We start from the raw sequence: 16989 nt of genomic DNA, 5'->3' as shown, positions 1-16989 counted from the left end.
TGCACATTAAGGCCTTCAGTGGCTTAGATTGGGCAGCTTGCCCAAAAAAAGGAGATCCATGATAGGATTTTGTATATTCATTGGTGATTCTCTAGTTAGTTGGAAATCCAAGAAACAAGTGGCCATCTCATGCTCCTCTGCAGAGGTAGAGTATAGGGCCTTATCACACACCAGCTGTGAGGTAGTTTGGTTGATCTCCTTATTGAGAGACTTCAACATTGTGCATCATAAACCTGCCCTCTTGTACTATGATAACCAGTTTGCCCTACACATCACTATGAATCCAGTTTTCCATGAAAGGACCAAGCACCATCGAATTAGATTGCCATTTTGTTAGATAAAAGGTCCAAGCCAAGATCATTACTCTCATCCATATTGCATCACGGTTCTAGCTTGCAGACATTTTCACTAAGGCATTGAGTGCTACAAGCCTTCAATTTCTACTGTCCAAGATGAGCATTTTGAACATCTATGCCTATCTTGAAGGGGAGTGACAAAAACCATATGCAATAATGGCCATAATGCACAGGCCAAATGCATTAAGGCCCATGAAAGGAGGACCCAACTCTACTGTCGTTGTAGTAGTTGAAGATGCAGCCATTACACAAAAGCTGCAAGACCAGACAACAATGCATTGAGGCAATGAGTGGTCTGCAACTTGCTGTTAGTACTAGGGTGGACGTGTTTGTACATTTCCTCTTTGTGTAAATATGAGTACATATTTGTGTGTGTATGTCAGATGAAGCTGTTTTGGTTTCTTTTTTAAACTTTCGTATTCTTTTGAGTTGTGCATAGAACATATAAGAATTGTATTCATCTTGAGCGGAATTAATGAAATAGTGAGCAGATTCTTTCCCTATGAGTTAGCTCTCAAATTCCTCTCATTCTCTTCATTCTTCCCTTCATCCTTCTCCTTCTATTTTTACTTAATTCAAGTCTCATTTCTAACAATTAGCGTTGCATGGTAATCCTCTTTCAAGGGACTGCTGGCTACTCCCCCCTCCTCCAACCATGATTAATCTCTACCCACCCTCTTTTTCTTTTGTCTATTTTGATTCAAAGAATAAAAAATCTTTAGCCGGCCTTCTTTTATACTATTAATTCTGTGTTGAGAGACTAATTAACTAACAGTACCAATATTGCTTTCTTTAAAGGCTTAAAACAACATCATTGTCCTCAATTCATGATCAGATCGAACAGCTGTCAGTACTAAACCATATAATATTATCTCATATATCCAAATATTATATTGTTTTAAAGTTTTTCGCTATATCTTCTATATATCTTTTCCAATGGGCACTCCCATTTTATATAAGAGTTACATGCATGCACAAATCTTTCATAATTTGTAGAGCTATTTAAAGAAATTAATTAGTCCAAAACATGATATTAAATATCCCCTTCTTTTTCGAAAGCTAATATTCTTATATCATCATGATGAACATATTTCCAACAGACTTCATGACCGTGATATATATAATTTGAAGCATTACGTACGGGCCGGGCGTTTCAATTACTGGCCACATGCAAATTATAATTAAAATCTAGCTAGGCAACAGTACTACTACACGCATCTGCAATGGTTGAGCGCATGCATCTGATCATCACATTAACTATCCAGCATATATAGCATGGATCGAAGTGATCTTTTTATTTTGTCCCATTTTCTAGATCTCCTTTCAAACGAAAGAATACGTAAATTCCGGTCCCCCCATGCATGCAGATGCATTGATTATCTCCCCGGCAAATCACTGTCTGTGAAAGGAACAGCTTCTCTTTAGTTTTTGGTTTGACATTCGAATACTAACGCCAATGATAATGATCATCGTGGCGGCATGCATGGACCAGAATCATTGATAAATTATGTTCCCTTCTTATATCTATGCAACTTTTTCTTTCCGCGGATATATATATGATCCTAATCATGAAAGCATGATCAAGAACGAATCTAAAATTGGCCCCGGTTCTTCCCAGTCAAAAGAAAGCCAGCTTGTTGACATTCTCTATGTATCTGATCAAGTGAATTGCCAGCCCCCCGACAGAGAAAGGAGGGGAAGGGGAATCGAGGGCTCCCGGGAATTAGGAATTGGGACGTCGTAAGAGATCGACAAAGCTAGCTAGCAGATCATCATGAGCTAAAATTGCTAGACTTTGTATGTGTTTGTAATTTACAATATTATGGGAAATTAAGTTTGAAGAAAGATATATACTATTTCACCAATCAAGTCACAGGTATCTAATAACATATTTATATCTAATGGTTTTTCACAAAGTGGTGACAGAAGGTATAATTTGTATAAATCCATAAATTTTCCAATTCAATCCGATCCATTTGTTACTAGAGCTATTTACTCGTAGATATTTTTAGAACACCGACAAATTAATATTGCTGTTCAAGACTCTTTGTTACTTTTATTTCTTCTTTTAGTAAGTAGATTAATCCTGTCCTTAAGTAGATCGAGAGTAACCTTAGTACTATCATGAGTACTTTAATTTGTCAGCTGAAATATTGCTTCATGTGCCTTTCATGCATGCATAGAAAAAGAAACATTATTTTGTTCCATTTTGCGCAAATATTATTCATGTAGTCCTCAATAAATTAAAATTAAGAAAAATATTAAATGTGTTTAAGAAAAATTTATAAAAAATTTATTTCTCTACCTGTCAATTATTAATATGCTGAAAATTATGAAATTTTAAATTTAAATTTTAAATTTTAAAAAAAATTAATAAAATAAGTTTTATAAAGAAAATTATAAATAAAATTATAAACACGTGTAGCACCGCTCTAAAATTAATACGAATGAAAATGCTGCGTAGAACGTCGACACGTCATTAATTAAATACAGAACTCATCTTGGCAGAAACCATAAACTGAAAAGTTATAGCTAGGCATCTTGGCTGCGCGCGCGCGCGCGCACACTCAGAGAGAGAGAGCGAGCGAGAATCGGGTAGCAAGAAAACTATCCTGGTTGAACGGTGGGCCCCAAGCATCTGGATCACTACGAATGTCCAATATACGATAGGATGATACCACATGATCAACTGCGGCAGAGAAAGAAATTAAGAAAACTTCAAAATCCAGGCAACATTAATGGCCTTACAGAATAATTCTTACACTCAAGTTGGAGGCTACTTTCTTCCCGGCCCTGTCTAATATAAATACCTTCACTTCCCTAGCTTCTTCCTCAACTCTACACTACTCTTCTTACTAGACACAACTACTGATTTTTTGCAACCATCATGGACAACAGAGCTGGGTCCTCATCAGAAAACCTCAGGCTCTCTCTCTCTCTCTCTCTCTCTCTCTCTCTCCCCGTGACAAGCTAGCGCACATGCAGTGCACTATATATACTTATCTTGAACTAATTAGATTAGCTCTATATATGATGTAGAGATTACAACGTTGCTTTTCATTTCAAATGTCCAAATGCGCCTGACTGCTAACATATATCGCCTTGATAACTATTGAAAACAGGAACAAGTGCGCAGCGTGCTTCAGACAATTCAACAAATTTGAGCACCTAGTGGAACACATGAAGACCTCATATCACTCTGTTCATGAACCTACTTGTGGAATCTGCAAGAAACATTGCAGATCTTTTGAATCTTTAAGGGAACATCTTACAGGTAAAGTACTGCAATTATCCAGCATATATATATATATAGCATAAGTTCCAATAACTTGATTTCATTAATTAGGATAAATCGAGAGTAGTAGTACTTATGATACTTTACTTTTTTCAGGGTTATTGCCAAAACAAGAATGTAGAAATATTTTCAACATTCGAGGATGCAGATTCTGCTTAGCTATCCTAGATAGCCCGAATGCTCGCTGGAGTCACCAAGAAAGATGCCAATTCTCGAGCGTTGAAGCTGTATTAATTAAATCTAGCTCTCAAATTTCTATTTTTTTTTCCTTTCTTAATTTATATATGAATGAACTTACAACTTTCATAATATATATAAATTGTTAGATCACGGCGGGTGAAATATATCTTTTTACATTTTCTAGGGCCAACTTGCACGCTTGGCTAACTTGGGCAATCGAGAGAATTTAAGTACTATTGATAATGGTGGAACAAGATCAGGGCCACAAGTGGTTGCACTCGCCTGCAAAATGGTTGGCGGTGGCAGTGATGGCTCCCTAGATATGTGTGCAAGGGTCTGCCTGATTGATGAGTCTGAAAACATTATTTTCCATACTTATGTCAAGCCACCAATTCCAGTTACAAACTATAGGTAGGATATATATGTCTGCAAAATTAGCTTAATTTCTGAGATTTTCAAACTATATGTAATAATAAATAACGAATTATATATATGCAGTAGATTATTAACCCTTCTGAAACTTAATTATAGGTATCAAACAACAGGCATTCGTCCGGAATATTTAAGGGATGCAATGCCACTAAGGCAAGTGCAGAGGAAAATTCAGGATTTCCTCTGCAATGGGGAACCAATGTGGAAAATTCGAACCAAAGGTGGAAGAGCCAGAATTCTTGTGGGTCATGGTTTGAATCATGACCTAGACCGTTTGCAGGCTGAATACCCAGCAATCATGATCAGGTGAATTCCTTTGGGAACCTTTAAAAACAAATTATAAACAGCAATATTTTGTCGCCTTGGAAAATATAATTAAGCAGTACCCCCTAATCGGAAGGAGCTTTTCATAAGTACCTAGGTTAAGAATATAATAAAAATAATTAAATCTATTTCTTTTAATCAATTTAAATTTTTGAGATAAGTGATGATTTCATGTAATATGTCATTTAAATATTTCACATATTGAGCTCGATCACTCATTGAACGAGAGTTTAGCTCACACGTGAGAGAAGTAATAAGAATATATATAATTCAAATAATTAAATTTACATATTTCCATTAATTTAAACTTTTAAGATAAGTTGTGATTTCACGTTCTATATCTCACATGTCCATTTTTTTGGACTGGACAAATGATGATTTAACAATCTAAAATTAATCAAAATGTCGCCTTTGTCTTCTTCTTTATTGCCCTTTGGACTCTTGGATGATCTGCATGAGAGATTGTTTGAATATATATATTACACCAATCTATGACGAGAATTTAATTTAATTTATTGACTTTTTAATAACTGTGACAACTTCAGGGATACTGCAACATATCCTCCATTGATGAAAACAACCAAGCTGAGCAGCAACTCACTCAAGTATTTAACCCAAGCATATCTTGGGCAAGTACTACCCTTACTAATAGCAATTATTTCCTCCTAATTTCTCGTCTCACTTGTCAAATGTTCGTTTCAAGAGCATAGTGATCAATAAGTAGACGTCCACATGTACATGACAGGTATGACATTCAAACTGGGATACAAGATCCTTACGAGGATTGTGTAGCAACAATGAGGCTTTACACCAGAATGAGATCCCAAATTCATAAAGTAGAGGACTATCCGCTGGCGTCTAATCCACAAAACCGAAACAACTTTGCATGGTGGAGGCAAGGTGATCATCAGCAGCTTGAAAGGACATCGATCACCCCAGAACAAATGTTGGAAATCTCAAGGTCAGATTACTATTGTTGGTGTTTGGACTCCAGCACTCGCCAGGGGTAGTACTGCTGCATGCTGCTAATTGAACTCAGATGATCAGGCCAATCTCATATTAATTTAAAAAGTTGTACTTGAATAAACATGCATTATATATATATATATATAACTAGAAAATTAGAAAATAACCATAAATATGATGGGAAGATATCTGCATATATCATATACTACTTCCAAAATATGCAAGCTACCTCGATCATTACTATTAGTACTAAGGAGACAAATTAATTAAATTATGTCGTAAGCATGCATGCTATCTACTAATTAATTAAATGATTTAGCTATATATACACATGTCAATTAAGCACTCAGTACTCTTCAATAAATCATATACAGATCAATTAAGTACTCGGTACTCTTCAATAAATCATTAGCCGATCCTTTCGAGATCAATTGAGATATTTCCGTTCTTTATATATATATATATATAAATATGCTTGGTCTTTTAACTAAATCAATTTAGTTTTATAATTTTATTAAAGTACTGGCTAGCAGATCATTAATTTATAAGTTACCGATCGATCAATATCTATCTGAATTCAAATTCACTCGATTGAAGTGATCAATCTCGAAATTAAGGAAGTGTAGATCTATATATTATATGCTCGTTGAAATAGTGAGATATATATATATATATTTATATATATACGAGAAATGATACTTGCAGTCGTGAGTGTGTAAGCGTTGTGCAGTCATTTTGAAAGAAGTGAATAAATATGAGACCCATATGAAAAAAAATTAATTTTTTAATAGTAGACCTCACTCTTTTTCAAAATGACTGCACGACGTTTACGCATTCCACGACTGTATATAATATTATTGTATATATATATATATATATATATATATATATATATCATGAGATCAATTTATAAGTAGACACGCAAAAAAAGTCCGGGGATCAATTTATAAGTCGCCACACAAATATGGGTTTGGCAGCTAAGAATACCTCAAATACTTTCAAACACTCTCATTATTATTTTTTATTTTATTATTATTTTTCACTTACTTTTATTAGTATTATTTTTTAATTTTTATTATTATTTATAAACATTCTCAATACTTTTAAGATATTCTCACAATAGGTCAGATTTTTCTTCCGGTTAGAGATCGATGGCCTTAATAGAGTGAGGGCCGGTTTGTCATAGCTAGCTAATTAATGAGGGTTCCCATATATGCATTGCCATGGCATAGGTTTGGGGTTATTGTTAATCCAACAAAGCAGTAGTACAATACTAGTGCAGAATGCATAATTAACCATATCAGTAGTACGTCAAAACATTATTAAAATGGGAATGTTTTGTCGTTTCCATTATTCAACTAGCTAGGAATCTCCAAATAGATATAGAGACATGTCAATGAATTCAAATCCATTTAATTTACAGTCGCCCGGCCAGGTGATCAGTTCTCATTGTACATACGTACTATATAATATACGTACAAATATAAGTCAAAATTAGTTTAAGTTAAAAATCAGTGAACATTAACAACATGTTTGAATTTGAATTTGAATTGAGAGATCAGATCATTTGATTTCATTATTATTTATAAATTTTATTATTATTTATAAATTATTTTAACTCATTTTATCTATTTTTAAATTCAAACGGAGCCTAGGAGATGTTTGGATTTGAAGATAACTTGAGATGACTTGAGATGAGCTGAGATGAGTTGAGATGGATTGTAAATAGTAATGAGATGAATTGTGAATAGTAATGAGATTTATGAGTTAAAATTGCTGAATAATAATAAATAGTAGTAAGATGAGCTGAAATGAGTTAATGAGCTGAGATATCGTGGCTGCATTGTTGCTCAAGTCCTGATCTTCACGCGCGTCGATCAATATATTATAATAACATGACATGCATTATACTTGTGTCAAGTCTTGATCACGCATGCATGCATGCATGCAGCTTACGCACGGGAACTTGAACCATTGCACATAAAAGACTTGTTTACCACCATTTATGGATGACATAATTAACTATCCTTTATTTTTTAAGAAATGATAACGTCAAAATACTTCGCTGTACTCTTTTTTAAAAAATATTAAATATAAAATTTAAAAAAAAATATTTTTTAATAATAAATCAGATTATTCTTTTTTAAAATGAATATACGACGTTTATACAATCTGTACATTACTATATCTAACACTATTCTATTTTCTATCTTGTCTGTTAATGGACCTCCTCGTGATCTTTCAATTAGAACATATCCAATGATATCATTTTTCTGTCGTTTATTCATGATTTTCTAGCTTGTTCTTTAGATCATGATAAAAATAAACTGCTTTTCCGTATTGTTTTTACTTGGGCTACATGCATTGCTTTCGGCTCCTGGGTTTCGCGGTTTAGCTGCACGTTGTTGTCTTTATAACTATAAGACGCCAAAGGCCTATGGCCTACTTGGCATAATCTCAACTTCCAAAATTAATGTCTAAGTTTGAAACTCCACTCCAAAATAAAAATAAAAATAAAAAACTACTACAAGACAATATTGTTTTAACGCTATGCATATTGTAAACATTTTAAGACCGAAATAAAAATACAAGTCCAATACAAGTTCTGTTAAGATTAAAAATTTTGAAATATAAACATTTTATCGAAAATCTAGCAATGCGACCGAAGGGGTGCCGCGTTGAATTTAGATTGGGATGGAGTGGGTGTTGTCATGTTTGGGTTGGGATGGAGTGGGGTGCCCATCGGGTGGTGGGTTTGAACAGGAAGAAAGGGGAATTGAATGTGCTGTTCGGAATGTGCTATTCAGGTGTAGTGGGATGTATGATAATGGTTCTAAGCAGCTGACGTGTTGCATTCTGATTGGTGGGCTAATTTTTTGAGATAAGCAGATGGACTGTTCTCGAAGTTTTCTCTTTTTTTTTTTTTAAAAAAAAAAAAAGAAAAGAACAGGCTCATTTTGTTGTTTTGTGGATACATTTTGACACGTCTATCACTATTGGCCCAATTTGGATAGTGAAAGTGTTTTATCTTATTATTATAATTTTTTAAATTTTCATACAAAATATAATAAACAATTCAACTTTTTAAAATACTAAAACAATAATAATATTAAAAAATAATATTCTAATAATATCTTATTCAACTTTCATATAAAACTATCTCATCTTATCTCACTATCCAAACCATACATAAACCTTTTCTAGGCACCTTAATTGAAGGTTGACATGAACTTGTTAATCATTATTTTCTAGATGAAAAATGTTATTTTGTCTACTCAATTTGCCCCATCATTTTGACATCTCATGTATTTTAATTTTTTTTAATTTTTTTTCTTTACTTGATAGTTAAGAAAGTGACTATTAGTGTATTGATATTTTTTTTATATTTTTTAAAAATGTATTAAAATAATAAAAAAATTGAAAATAAATGAAAATGCTAATTTAGCCTAGCAGTCACTTGGACCGGGCTACTCTAAGCGGCAGAGTAGCACCACTCTTTCAGATTCATGATTTATGAGTTAGTAATGCTATTGATCTTCATTATCGAGATTATTATTTCAATCATATTTATTGACCAAAACATTTTAAGCAATTATATATGAAATCATTTAAAATCTATTACATCAACAAGTCATGTAACTAGAGATAACAAAATTTAAGACAAAAAAAAAGGAAAAAGGCATCTCTCCATGAGTCTTGAGTTTATATAGACCCATGTTTTAACTTAAGAGTGTTCAAGTTGAGAAAATAAAGAACTTTTGGGACGACAACATAAAGAGAATAATAATAATGAGGGTACTATAAAAACTTGAGTTCAATGATTAATGTTGCTTAAGAGCGGCGGGTGCTGAATATAAATATTGGACTGTAATTAATAAGCGTAGCCACTCCATTTACTCCTTTTACAGATTGCGAAGTGAGAAACTACATGACTAGTTGGTCGACATCAACAATAGAATGAAACAGGTCAGAGTACGGGAGTTTCGACCTCACTTTTGGAGGCTGGGGGTTATACCAATCAGGCCACAGGCCTTTGGCAAGAATAAGATTTAACTTGCTTGTAGAATGTAGATTCCAATCTCCAAGTATAATACTCAAAACCACGAGCTGGGTGCCCTTTTTACTCAGCCTCCAAATATTGCTGAAAAACAAGCACATATCCACTTCAAAAGCTAGAAGAAGCACCAACAGATCAGGCTTTACCAAACATCATATGAGAACTTCAGATGAGCGATTCACAGCAAATTTACACTCTTATTGTTCTTTTCCTTCTCCTTACTCATTACCAACAAAAACCAACACAAGACAAGCAACTAGAAAAACAGTGTAGGGATGCAAAAGCTGAACATCACAAGCTATAAACATATATGCATTAGAGAATCACAAACTATGTATGGCATTGGACAGCCACACTCCCTTATTACTACTCCTAATGCATTGACGTGGACATGCTAATTTTACATATATTGCAGAAACTGACATTTTCTATCAAGGGAAGGGATACACGACCACCTTTCCAGTAGCTCTGTTAGTGTCCAGATAGGAAAATGCTTCCACAGTCTTGGAAAATGGAAATGGGCTTTTCGGGTCTATGACCGGCTTCACCTTCCCACTCTCCAAGTAAGGTTTCAGCTTCTCCAAGATTGAACCCTTAGAAGTGAGTACAAATATTAATGCTGGTGGTGGAGCTGTTGGACCTACTATTGTCACGACCTGACCACCTTCTTTCACCGCCTTGACTGCCCTCTCAACCTGCCCTGTTATTGTTTACACCAGAATCAATCTTCAATATCTCATGTGTAATCTTTTGAACACAAAACTCAAATTATATTGGCAGGAAAGAATATCATGAGAAAACCATTAACATTTGCTTTAGGTTGATTTTGGTCACAAGTCAATGACACTCAGAATTGTCTAAGTTATGCCTATTTATAAGCAAGGGAACTCAGAGTCTTGCCAACTGCATCGTATACTACGTCAAATTTCTCGGGAAGGTCTTCAAAGTTCTCCTTGGTATAATCAATCGCCCAATCAGCTCCCAAACTCTTCAACAGTTCCAGTTTCCCAGTGCTTGCAGTAGCTGCTACCTTGGATGCACCAAAAACATGCTTTGCTAGCTGCCTCACACAGAAATGATCAAATACACGAAGGATCGTAAGATCGGAAAGAGGGTAACTTTAAATCCATAAAGGTTAATAAAAGATAAATGAGGATTGTGATATATGTTACTTATAAAAAAAAAAGGATTGTGAGATACGTAAAATGACCATAAAAAACTTCACATTGCATATCTTGCAACAACGACCAAAAGATGAATTTTGCAGCTGCAGGAGGCTGACATGAGGGATTTCTAGCATGGAATATGAAAGAGTGTATGTATACCTGAATAATCTGTGTCCCAACTCCACCAGCACCTCCCAAAACAAGGATGGATTTACCAGCAGAAAATCCTGTGCGTTCAAGGCCTTCATAGGCAGTCTCAATAGCCAGAGGAAGGCTAGCTGCCTCCACAAAACTTAGGTTATTGGGTTTAAGAGACAATACTCTCTCCTCCACGGCAGTGTATTCGGCCAAAGAGCCAAATCTTTTTGGTTGCTCTAAAGCTACCTCATTGATATCCCCAAATACTTCATCTCCCTCCTTGAAATTCTTTACTTGGCTTCCCACTTTCACCACCACACCAGCAATGTCATATCCCGGAACAGTCTATACGAAATAACAACAGAAAACAATAAAAAATAATACTTTGAAGATGTACAATTAATCCTCGCCACTGAGCATATGAAGGCAGTGATACCAAGGAATGGTTGATGTAATATTGTTCACTTAATGATATATTATTTTTCTCTATCATGTCAACCACAATATTTCTTATGTTTAAATTGAATAAATTATCCTCCGAAGTCCCACTATATATTTATTTTTTTGTTTGTTTTCTGAAATCATGTAACAAGCATGTATAAATTAAGATTAAATATAACAGAATTTGTAAAGAACTATTCGAAAAGATTACCATGAATCATATAATATAATTTAGTAATTTATTGATAAAATTAAAAAAAAGGTTAAAGTGATTGCAAATACCTTAGTTTTGGATGCTAAAGTGCAATTTACCTACTTTGAAATAAAAAAATTTGCCCCGACTTCTCGAACAAATCAAGCTCAATGACATAAATACATAAGGTAAATCTTGGGGGAAAAAAAAGAGAGAGAGAAAACACAAAGAACTGCATAACGGCATAAGATCAGAAAGAGGGGAAGAAATCGCACGGGTAAAGGTGAGTCTGTGGCCTTAAAAAACCCCTGCATCCTCTTAGAATCGACAGGATTAAGGGATGCAGCAGCAACCTTGACCAGCACTTGGTCGTCCTTCACTTCTGGGACGGGAACATTGGGGTCAAGTTTCAAAACATCAACAGCCCTTCCATATTCGGAGTAGACCCAAGCTTTGTTGTGGGAGGGTATCGTAAAAGATGAAGGGGCTGCCATTGGAGTAGAGGGACCGTTCAGGGCAATTGGAAAGAAGGAGACGAGACCATCAGATAAGAGCCGCTACTCATTAAACATTTACAATTTTTCAACGACCTTTTAATAAAATAATAATTTTTTAAATATTTATTTTAATTTTGATTTTAATTTGATGTATTTCAAATTTTAAAAAATATTATTTTATTAATAAATTGTAATTAGATTGTATAATATATATTTTAAATGAAGGAATGTGGAGCCGGATATTTATATGTACGGATAGACAGGAAAATAAAACATGCATGTAGACACATTTTCCAATGAGATTCACGAAAGTGTGGCCATAACACGTATACGGTATTTTAATTTGGATAATAATAGGCTTGCCATCTTTTTATTATTTTATAAGTATTTTTTAACATTTTTAATAAAAAAATATATAATTTTATTAATAGTCATTTTTTTAATTATTAAATAAAAATAAATTAAAAAAATAGTAAAAAAATAGTAAGCCTATCATTACCGTTTTAATTTTAGTCAATAGAGAGGAAGATCTTCTATGATATTAGATTGGCAATATGGCTAGTTTGAAATGTTGAGAAGAATTGAATTGAGTAATAAATAATAATATTTTATAAATTTTATTAAGATAAATTTAATTTTTTTAAGTTAAAATAGATTTAATTTTTTAAGTTAAAATATATGAAATAGATTTAAATGAATTTAACTTTTTATAAAAAATTAAAAAATTTATAAATTTTATCAATAATTAATTTAATATAAATTATCAGTTAAATTTGATTTAACAACTAAACACGACTTTAAAAAGAAGATGTGGGACCGCCGGATGGATGCTGTTCTTTTTTTGTAACATCCAAGATTAATTAGATTCATGTCGTCAATCGTAGGTTGGTGCTATGTACTATATATTGAAGTAGGTAACACGTTTGATTCATAAGCATCACGGGATGGTGTGGATGACGCCGGATACAACTTCCTTCATTTTTATAAAATTTTTCTTCTCATCACCTCTAATAATTATAATTTTTTATATAAAATATAATAAATAATTCAATTTTTTTAAATTTTAAAATAAAAATAATATTAAAAAAATATATTCTAATAATATTTTATTCAATTTTTAACTTTTATCTCATCTTATCTCTAAAAATAAATGAGGCAAGAATATTCTTACAGTTAGAATAGAGATTGAGCAAAGATGAAATAGAGGGAAAAAAAATTCTGAAAATTATTGATTTAGTCAAATTTAAAATTATTTTATAAATCCGGTCTTAAATAGTCTAAAAATTCAAAATACTGGGAGTAAAAGCGCTTATCATCTAATCGTAAAAGATAAGTTCTTACCTTTCCATGAAATGATGGGATGCAAGATTCTGTTCTTTCTAGCTAGTGGAGTTTATATCTATTCTTTACCCAAAGAAACTTTCTAGTGGACCTGAAGAATATCTAGTAATTGTGGACGTCGCTCTATGCACAAACATATCTAATTATCTCTAGTTCCAAAGTTTCATACCCAAATCATTCTAACTTATAAATGGATTATCCCAGAATGGATCCTAATCCATGAACATGGAGTTCCGAAAGCCACCCAACTACCAGGCTAACTGGAACATTCTTGTCAGCTTCAACACTTTTTATGTGTTAATGCATTCACAAATTAGACTATCGTGATGAGAACTTATGAAATATTTGATAGGGAATGAAATGCATAGCTTAAAATTAAACACCAAACTATTGCAGTGGCCTGGCCTCTAGCTATATAGCAGCCCTGATCTGCAACTGTTTTTGCCCATTTTTCCCCCAGATCGGACTGTAATTAATAAGCGTAGCCCCTCCATTTACTCCTTTTACAGATTGCGAAGTGAGAAACTACATGACTAGTTGGTCGACATCAACAATAAAATGAAACGGGTCGGAGTACAAAGAATTTTTTTTTTAGTGGGGGAGGGGGGTTTTGAAACCCAGACCTCCCAAATTTGGATGGTGGAGTCAGCCCACAGGCCCTTGGCAAGAACAAGATTTAACAAGCTTGTAGAACGTAGATTTCAATCTCCAAGTATAATACTCAAAACCACGAGCTGGGTGCCCTTTTTACTCGGCCTCCAAATATTGCTGAAACACAAGCACATATCCACTTCAAAAGCTAGAAGAAGCACCAACAGATTACGCTTTACCAAACATCATAAGAGAACTTCAAATGAGCGATTCACAGCAAATTTACACTCTTAATGTTCTTTTCCTCCTCCCTATTCATTACCAACAAAACCCAACACAAAACAAGCAACTAGAAAAACAGAGTAGGGATGCAAAAGCTGAACATCACCAGCTATAAACACATGCATTAGAGAATCAAAAGATATATATGGGCATTGGACAGCCACGCTTCCTTATTACTAGTCCTAATGCATTGATCAGGACATACTAATTTTACATATATTGCTGAAACTGACATGTTTTCTATCAAGAGATGGGATACACGACCACCTTTCCAGTAGCTCTGTTAGTGTCCAGATAGGAAAATGCTTCCACAGTCTTGGAAAATGGAAATGGGCCTTTCGGGTCTATGACCGGCTTCACCTTCCCACTCTCCAAGTAAGGTTTCAGCTTCTCCAAGACTGAACCCATAGAAGTGAGTATAAATATGAATGCTGGTGGTGGTGGAGTTGCTGGAGCTGGAGCTGGTTGGGGTACTATTGTCACGACCTGACCACCTTCTTTCACCGCCTTGACTGCCCTCTCAACCTGCCCTGTTATTGTTTACACCAGAATCAATCTTCAACATCTTATGTGTAATCTTTGGAACACAAAACTCAAATTATATTGGCAGGAAAAAATATCATGAGAAAACCATTAACATTTGTGTCAGACGAACCAAATGGCTACGAATTTGCTTTAGGTTGATTATGGTCACAAGGCAACGACACTCAGAAAACCTATTACTTCAGAAATTGTCTAAGCTTATGCCTATTTATAAGCAAAGAAACTCAGAATCTTACCAACCGTATCATATACTACGTCAAATTTCTCAGGAAGGTCTTCAAAGTTCTCCTTGGTATAATCAATCGCCCAATCAGCTCCCAAACTCTTCAACAGTTCCAGTTTCCCAGTGCTTGCAGTTGCTGCTACCTTGGATGCACCAAAAACATGCTTTGCTAGCTGCCTCACACAGAAATGATCAAATACACAAAGGATCGTAAGATCGGAAAGAGGGTAACCTTAAATCCATAAAGCTTAATAAAAGATTAATGATGATTGTGAGATACGTAAAATGACCATAAAATACTTCACATTGCATAGCTTGCAACAAAGACCAAAAGATGAATTTTGCAGGAGGCTGACATGAGGGATTTCTGGCATGGAATAAGAGTATATGTATACCTGAATAACCTGTGTCCCAACTCCACCAGCACCTCCCAAAACAAGGATGGATTTACCAGCAGAAAATCCTGTGCGTTCAAGGCCTTCATAGGCAGTCTCAATAACTAGAGGAAGGCTAGCTGCCTCCACAAAACTTAGGTTATTGGGTTTAAGAGACAATACTCTCTCTTCCACGGCAGTGTATTCGGCCAAAGAGCCGAATCTTTTTGGTTGTAAAGCTGCCTCATTGATATCCCCAAATACTTCATCTCCCTCCTTGAAATTCTTTACTTGGCTTCCCACTTTCACCACCACACCAGCAACGTCATATCCCGGAACGGTCTATACGAAATCAAAACAACATAAAACAATAAAAAAATAATACTTTGAAGATGTAACAATTAATCCTCGCCACTGAGCATATTAAAGTAATGCTCAGATAAATATCAGACTGAGCATATTAAGGCAGTGATACCAAGGAATGGTTGATGTAATGTTCACTTAATGATGTATTATTTTTCTCTATCATGTCAATCACAATATTTCTTATGTTTAAATTGAATAACTTATCCTCCGAAGTCCCACTATATATTTATTTTTTTGTTTGTTTTCTGAAATCATGTAACAAGTAATATGTATAAATTAAGATTAAATATAACAAAATTTTTAAAGAATTATTCGAAAAGATTACCATGAATCATATAATATAATTTAGTAATTTATTGATAAAATTAAAAAAGGTTAAAAGGGATTGCAAATTCCTTCGTCTTGGATGCTAAAGTGCAATTTACCTACTTTGAAAAAAGAAAATTGGCCCTCTTTCTCGAACAAATCAAGCTCAATGACATAAATACATAAGGTAAATCTTGGGAAGAGAGAGAGAGAGAGAGAACACAAAGAACTGCATAACGGCATAAGATCAGAAAGAGGGGAAGTAATCTCACCGGAAAAGGGGAGTCTGTGGCCTTAATAAACCCATGCATCCTCTTAGAATCGACAGGATTAAGGGATGCAGCGGCAACCTTGACCAGCACTTGGTCGTCCTTCACTTCTGGGACGGGAACATTGGGGTCAAATTTCAAAACATCAACAGCACTTCCATATTCGGAGTAGACCCAAGCTTTGTTGTGGGAGGGTATCGTAAAAGATGAAGGGGCTGCCATTGGTGTAGAGGGACCTTTCAGGGCAATTGGGAAGAAGGAGACGAGACTATCAGATCAGATAAATATTAAAGCAGTGATACCAAGGAATGGTTGATGAAATGTTCACTTAATGATGTATTTATTAGTCCTCGCCACTGAGCATATCAGATAATTGGGTCGTTCGGCTGTTACAGTAACTTGGTTTCTTTCTCTTTTGTTGCTGACAACGCGAGAGAGATGTAGTTTGAGATGTGAATGAATGTGGAGCCGGATAATTATATGTACGGATAGACAGGAAAAAGAACATGCATGTAGACACACGTTCCTGTGAGATTCACGAAAGTGTGGCCATAATACGGTTTTATCTTTATTTATTTTATCACATATCATTATTATAATTTTTTTAAATTTTTATATAAAATATAATAAAAATTTTAATTTTTTCAAA

At 34.4% G+C, this 16989-nt stretch overlaps 3 protein-coding genes across 3 annotated transcripts; 1 reads left to right on the top strand and 2 right to left on the bottom strand.

Moving 5' to 3' along the window:
• The first annotated feature begins 3243 nt into the window (after positions 1-3243).
• Positions 3244-5597, top strand: LOC108992798 (RNA exonuclease 4-like). The gene is made up of 7 exons (XM_018967443.2): positions 3244-3281; positions 3479-3630; positions 3748-3878; positions 4016-4242; positions 4363-4569; positions 5133-5216; positions 5333-5597. The coding sequence occupies exons 1-7, from the start codon at positions 3244-3246 to the stop codon at positions 5595-5597; spliced, it is 1104 nt and encodes a 367-aa protein (XP_018822988.1).
• A 4136-nt stretch (positions 5598-9733) lies between these two features.
• On the bottom strand, positions 9734-12119 carry LOC108992834 (2-methylene-furan-3-one reductase-like). Its single transcript, XM_018967502.2, has 4 exons — positions 11824-12119; positions 10936-11259; positions 10511-10670; positions 9734-10310 (listed from the first exon to the last, which is right to left on the bottom strand). The coding sequence occupies exons 1-4, from the start codon at positions 12040-12042 to the stop codon at positions 10042-10044; spliced, it is 972 nt and encodes a 323-aa protein (XP_018823047.1). The 5' UTR covers positions 12043-12119; the 3' UTR covers positions 9734-10041.
• Positions 12120-14192: 2073 nt separating this feature from the next.
• On the bottom strand, positions 14193-16789 carry LOC108992833 (2-methylene-furan-3-one reductase-like). Its single transcript, XM_018967500.2, has 4 exons — positions 16344-16789; positions 15421-15741; positions 15039-15198; positions 14193-14789 (listed from the first exon to the last, which is right to left on the bottom strand). The coding sequence occupies exons 1-4, from the start codon at positions 16560-16562 to the stop codon at positions 14503-14505; spliced, it is 987 nt and encodes a 328-aa protein (XP_018823045.1). The 5' UTR covers positions 16563-16789; the 3' UTR covers positions 14193-14502.
• Positions 16790-16989: the final 200 nt, after the last annotated feature.

This window comes from Juglans regia, chromosome 1, assembly GCF_001411555.2.
Source record: "Juglans regia cultivar Chandler chromosome 1, Walnut 2.0, whole genome shotgun sequence".
Lineage (NCBI taxonomy): Eukaryota > Viridiplantae > Streptophyta > Magnoliopsida > Fagales > Juglandaceae > Juglans > Juglans regia.
Note: the sequence above shows the minus strand (reverse complement) of the source record. Positions and strands in the feature narration are given on the sequence as shown.

What these genes read in the sequence shown, in the direction of transcription:
- LOC108992833 (XM_018967500.2), bottom strand. Translation starts at nt 16,562, where the DNA reads ATGGCAGCCCCTTCATCTTTTACGATACCCTCCCACAACAAAGCTTGG. An exon ending in CCACAGACTCCCCTTTTCCG is followed by an intron (nt 15,742 to 16,343) that starts GTGAGATTACTT and finishes GATTTCGTATAG; the next exon opens with ACCGTTCCGGGATATGACGT. An exon ending in CGTAGTATATGATACGGTTG is followed by an intron (nt 14,790 to 15,038) that starts GTAAGATTCTGA and finishes AAACAATAACAG; the next exon opens with GGCAGGTTGAGAGGGCAGTC.
- LOC108992798 (XM_018967443.2), top strand. Translation starts at nt 3,244, where the DNA reads ATGGACAACAGAGCTGGGTCCTCATCAGAAAACCTCAG. An exon ending in TCCTCATCAGAAAACCTCAG is followed by an intron (nt 3,282 to 3,478) that starts GCTCTCTCTCTC and finishes TATTGAAAACAG; the next exon opens with GAACAAGTGCGCAGCGTGCT. An exon ending in ATTCCAGTTACAAACTATAG is followed by an intron (nt 4,243 to 4,362) that starts GTAGGATATATA and finishes ACTTAATTATAG; the next exon opens with GTATCAAACAACAGGCATTC.
- LOC108992834 (XM_018967502.2), bottom strand. Translation starts at nt 12,042, where the DNA reads ATGGCAGCCCCTTCATCTTTTACGATACCCTCCCACAACAAAGCTTGG. An exon ending in TTGGGACACAGATTATTCAG is followed by an intron (nt 10,671 to 10,935) that starts GTATACATACAC and finishes TGTGTGAGGCAG; the next exon opens with CTAGCAAAGCATGTTTTTGG. An exon ending in CGTAGTATACGATGCAGTTG is followed by an intron (nt 10,311 to 10,510) that starts GCAAGACTCTGA and finishes AAACAATAACAG; the next exon opens with GGCAGGTTGAGAGGGCAGTC.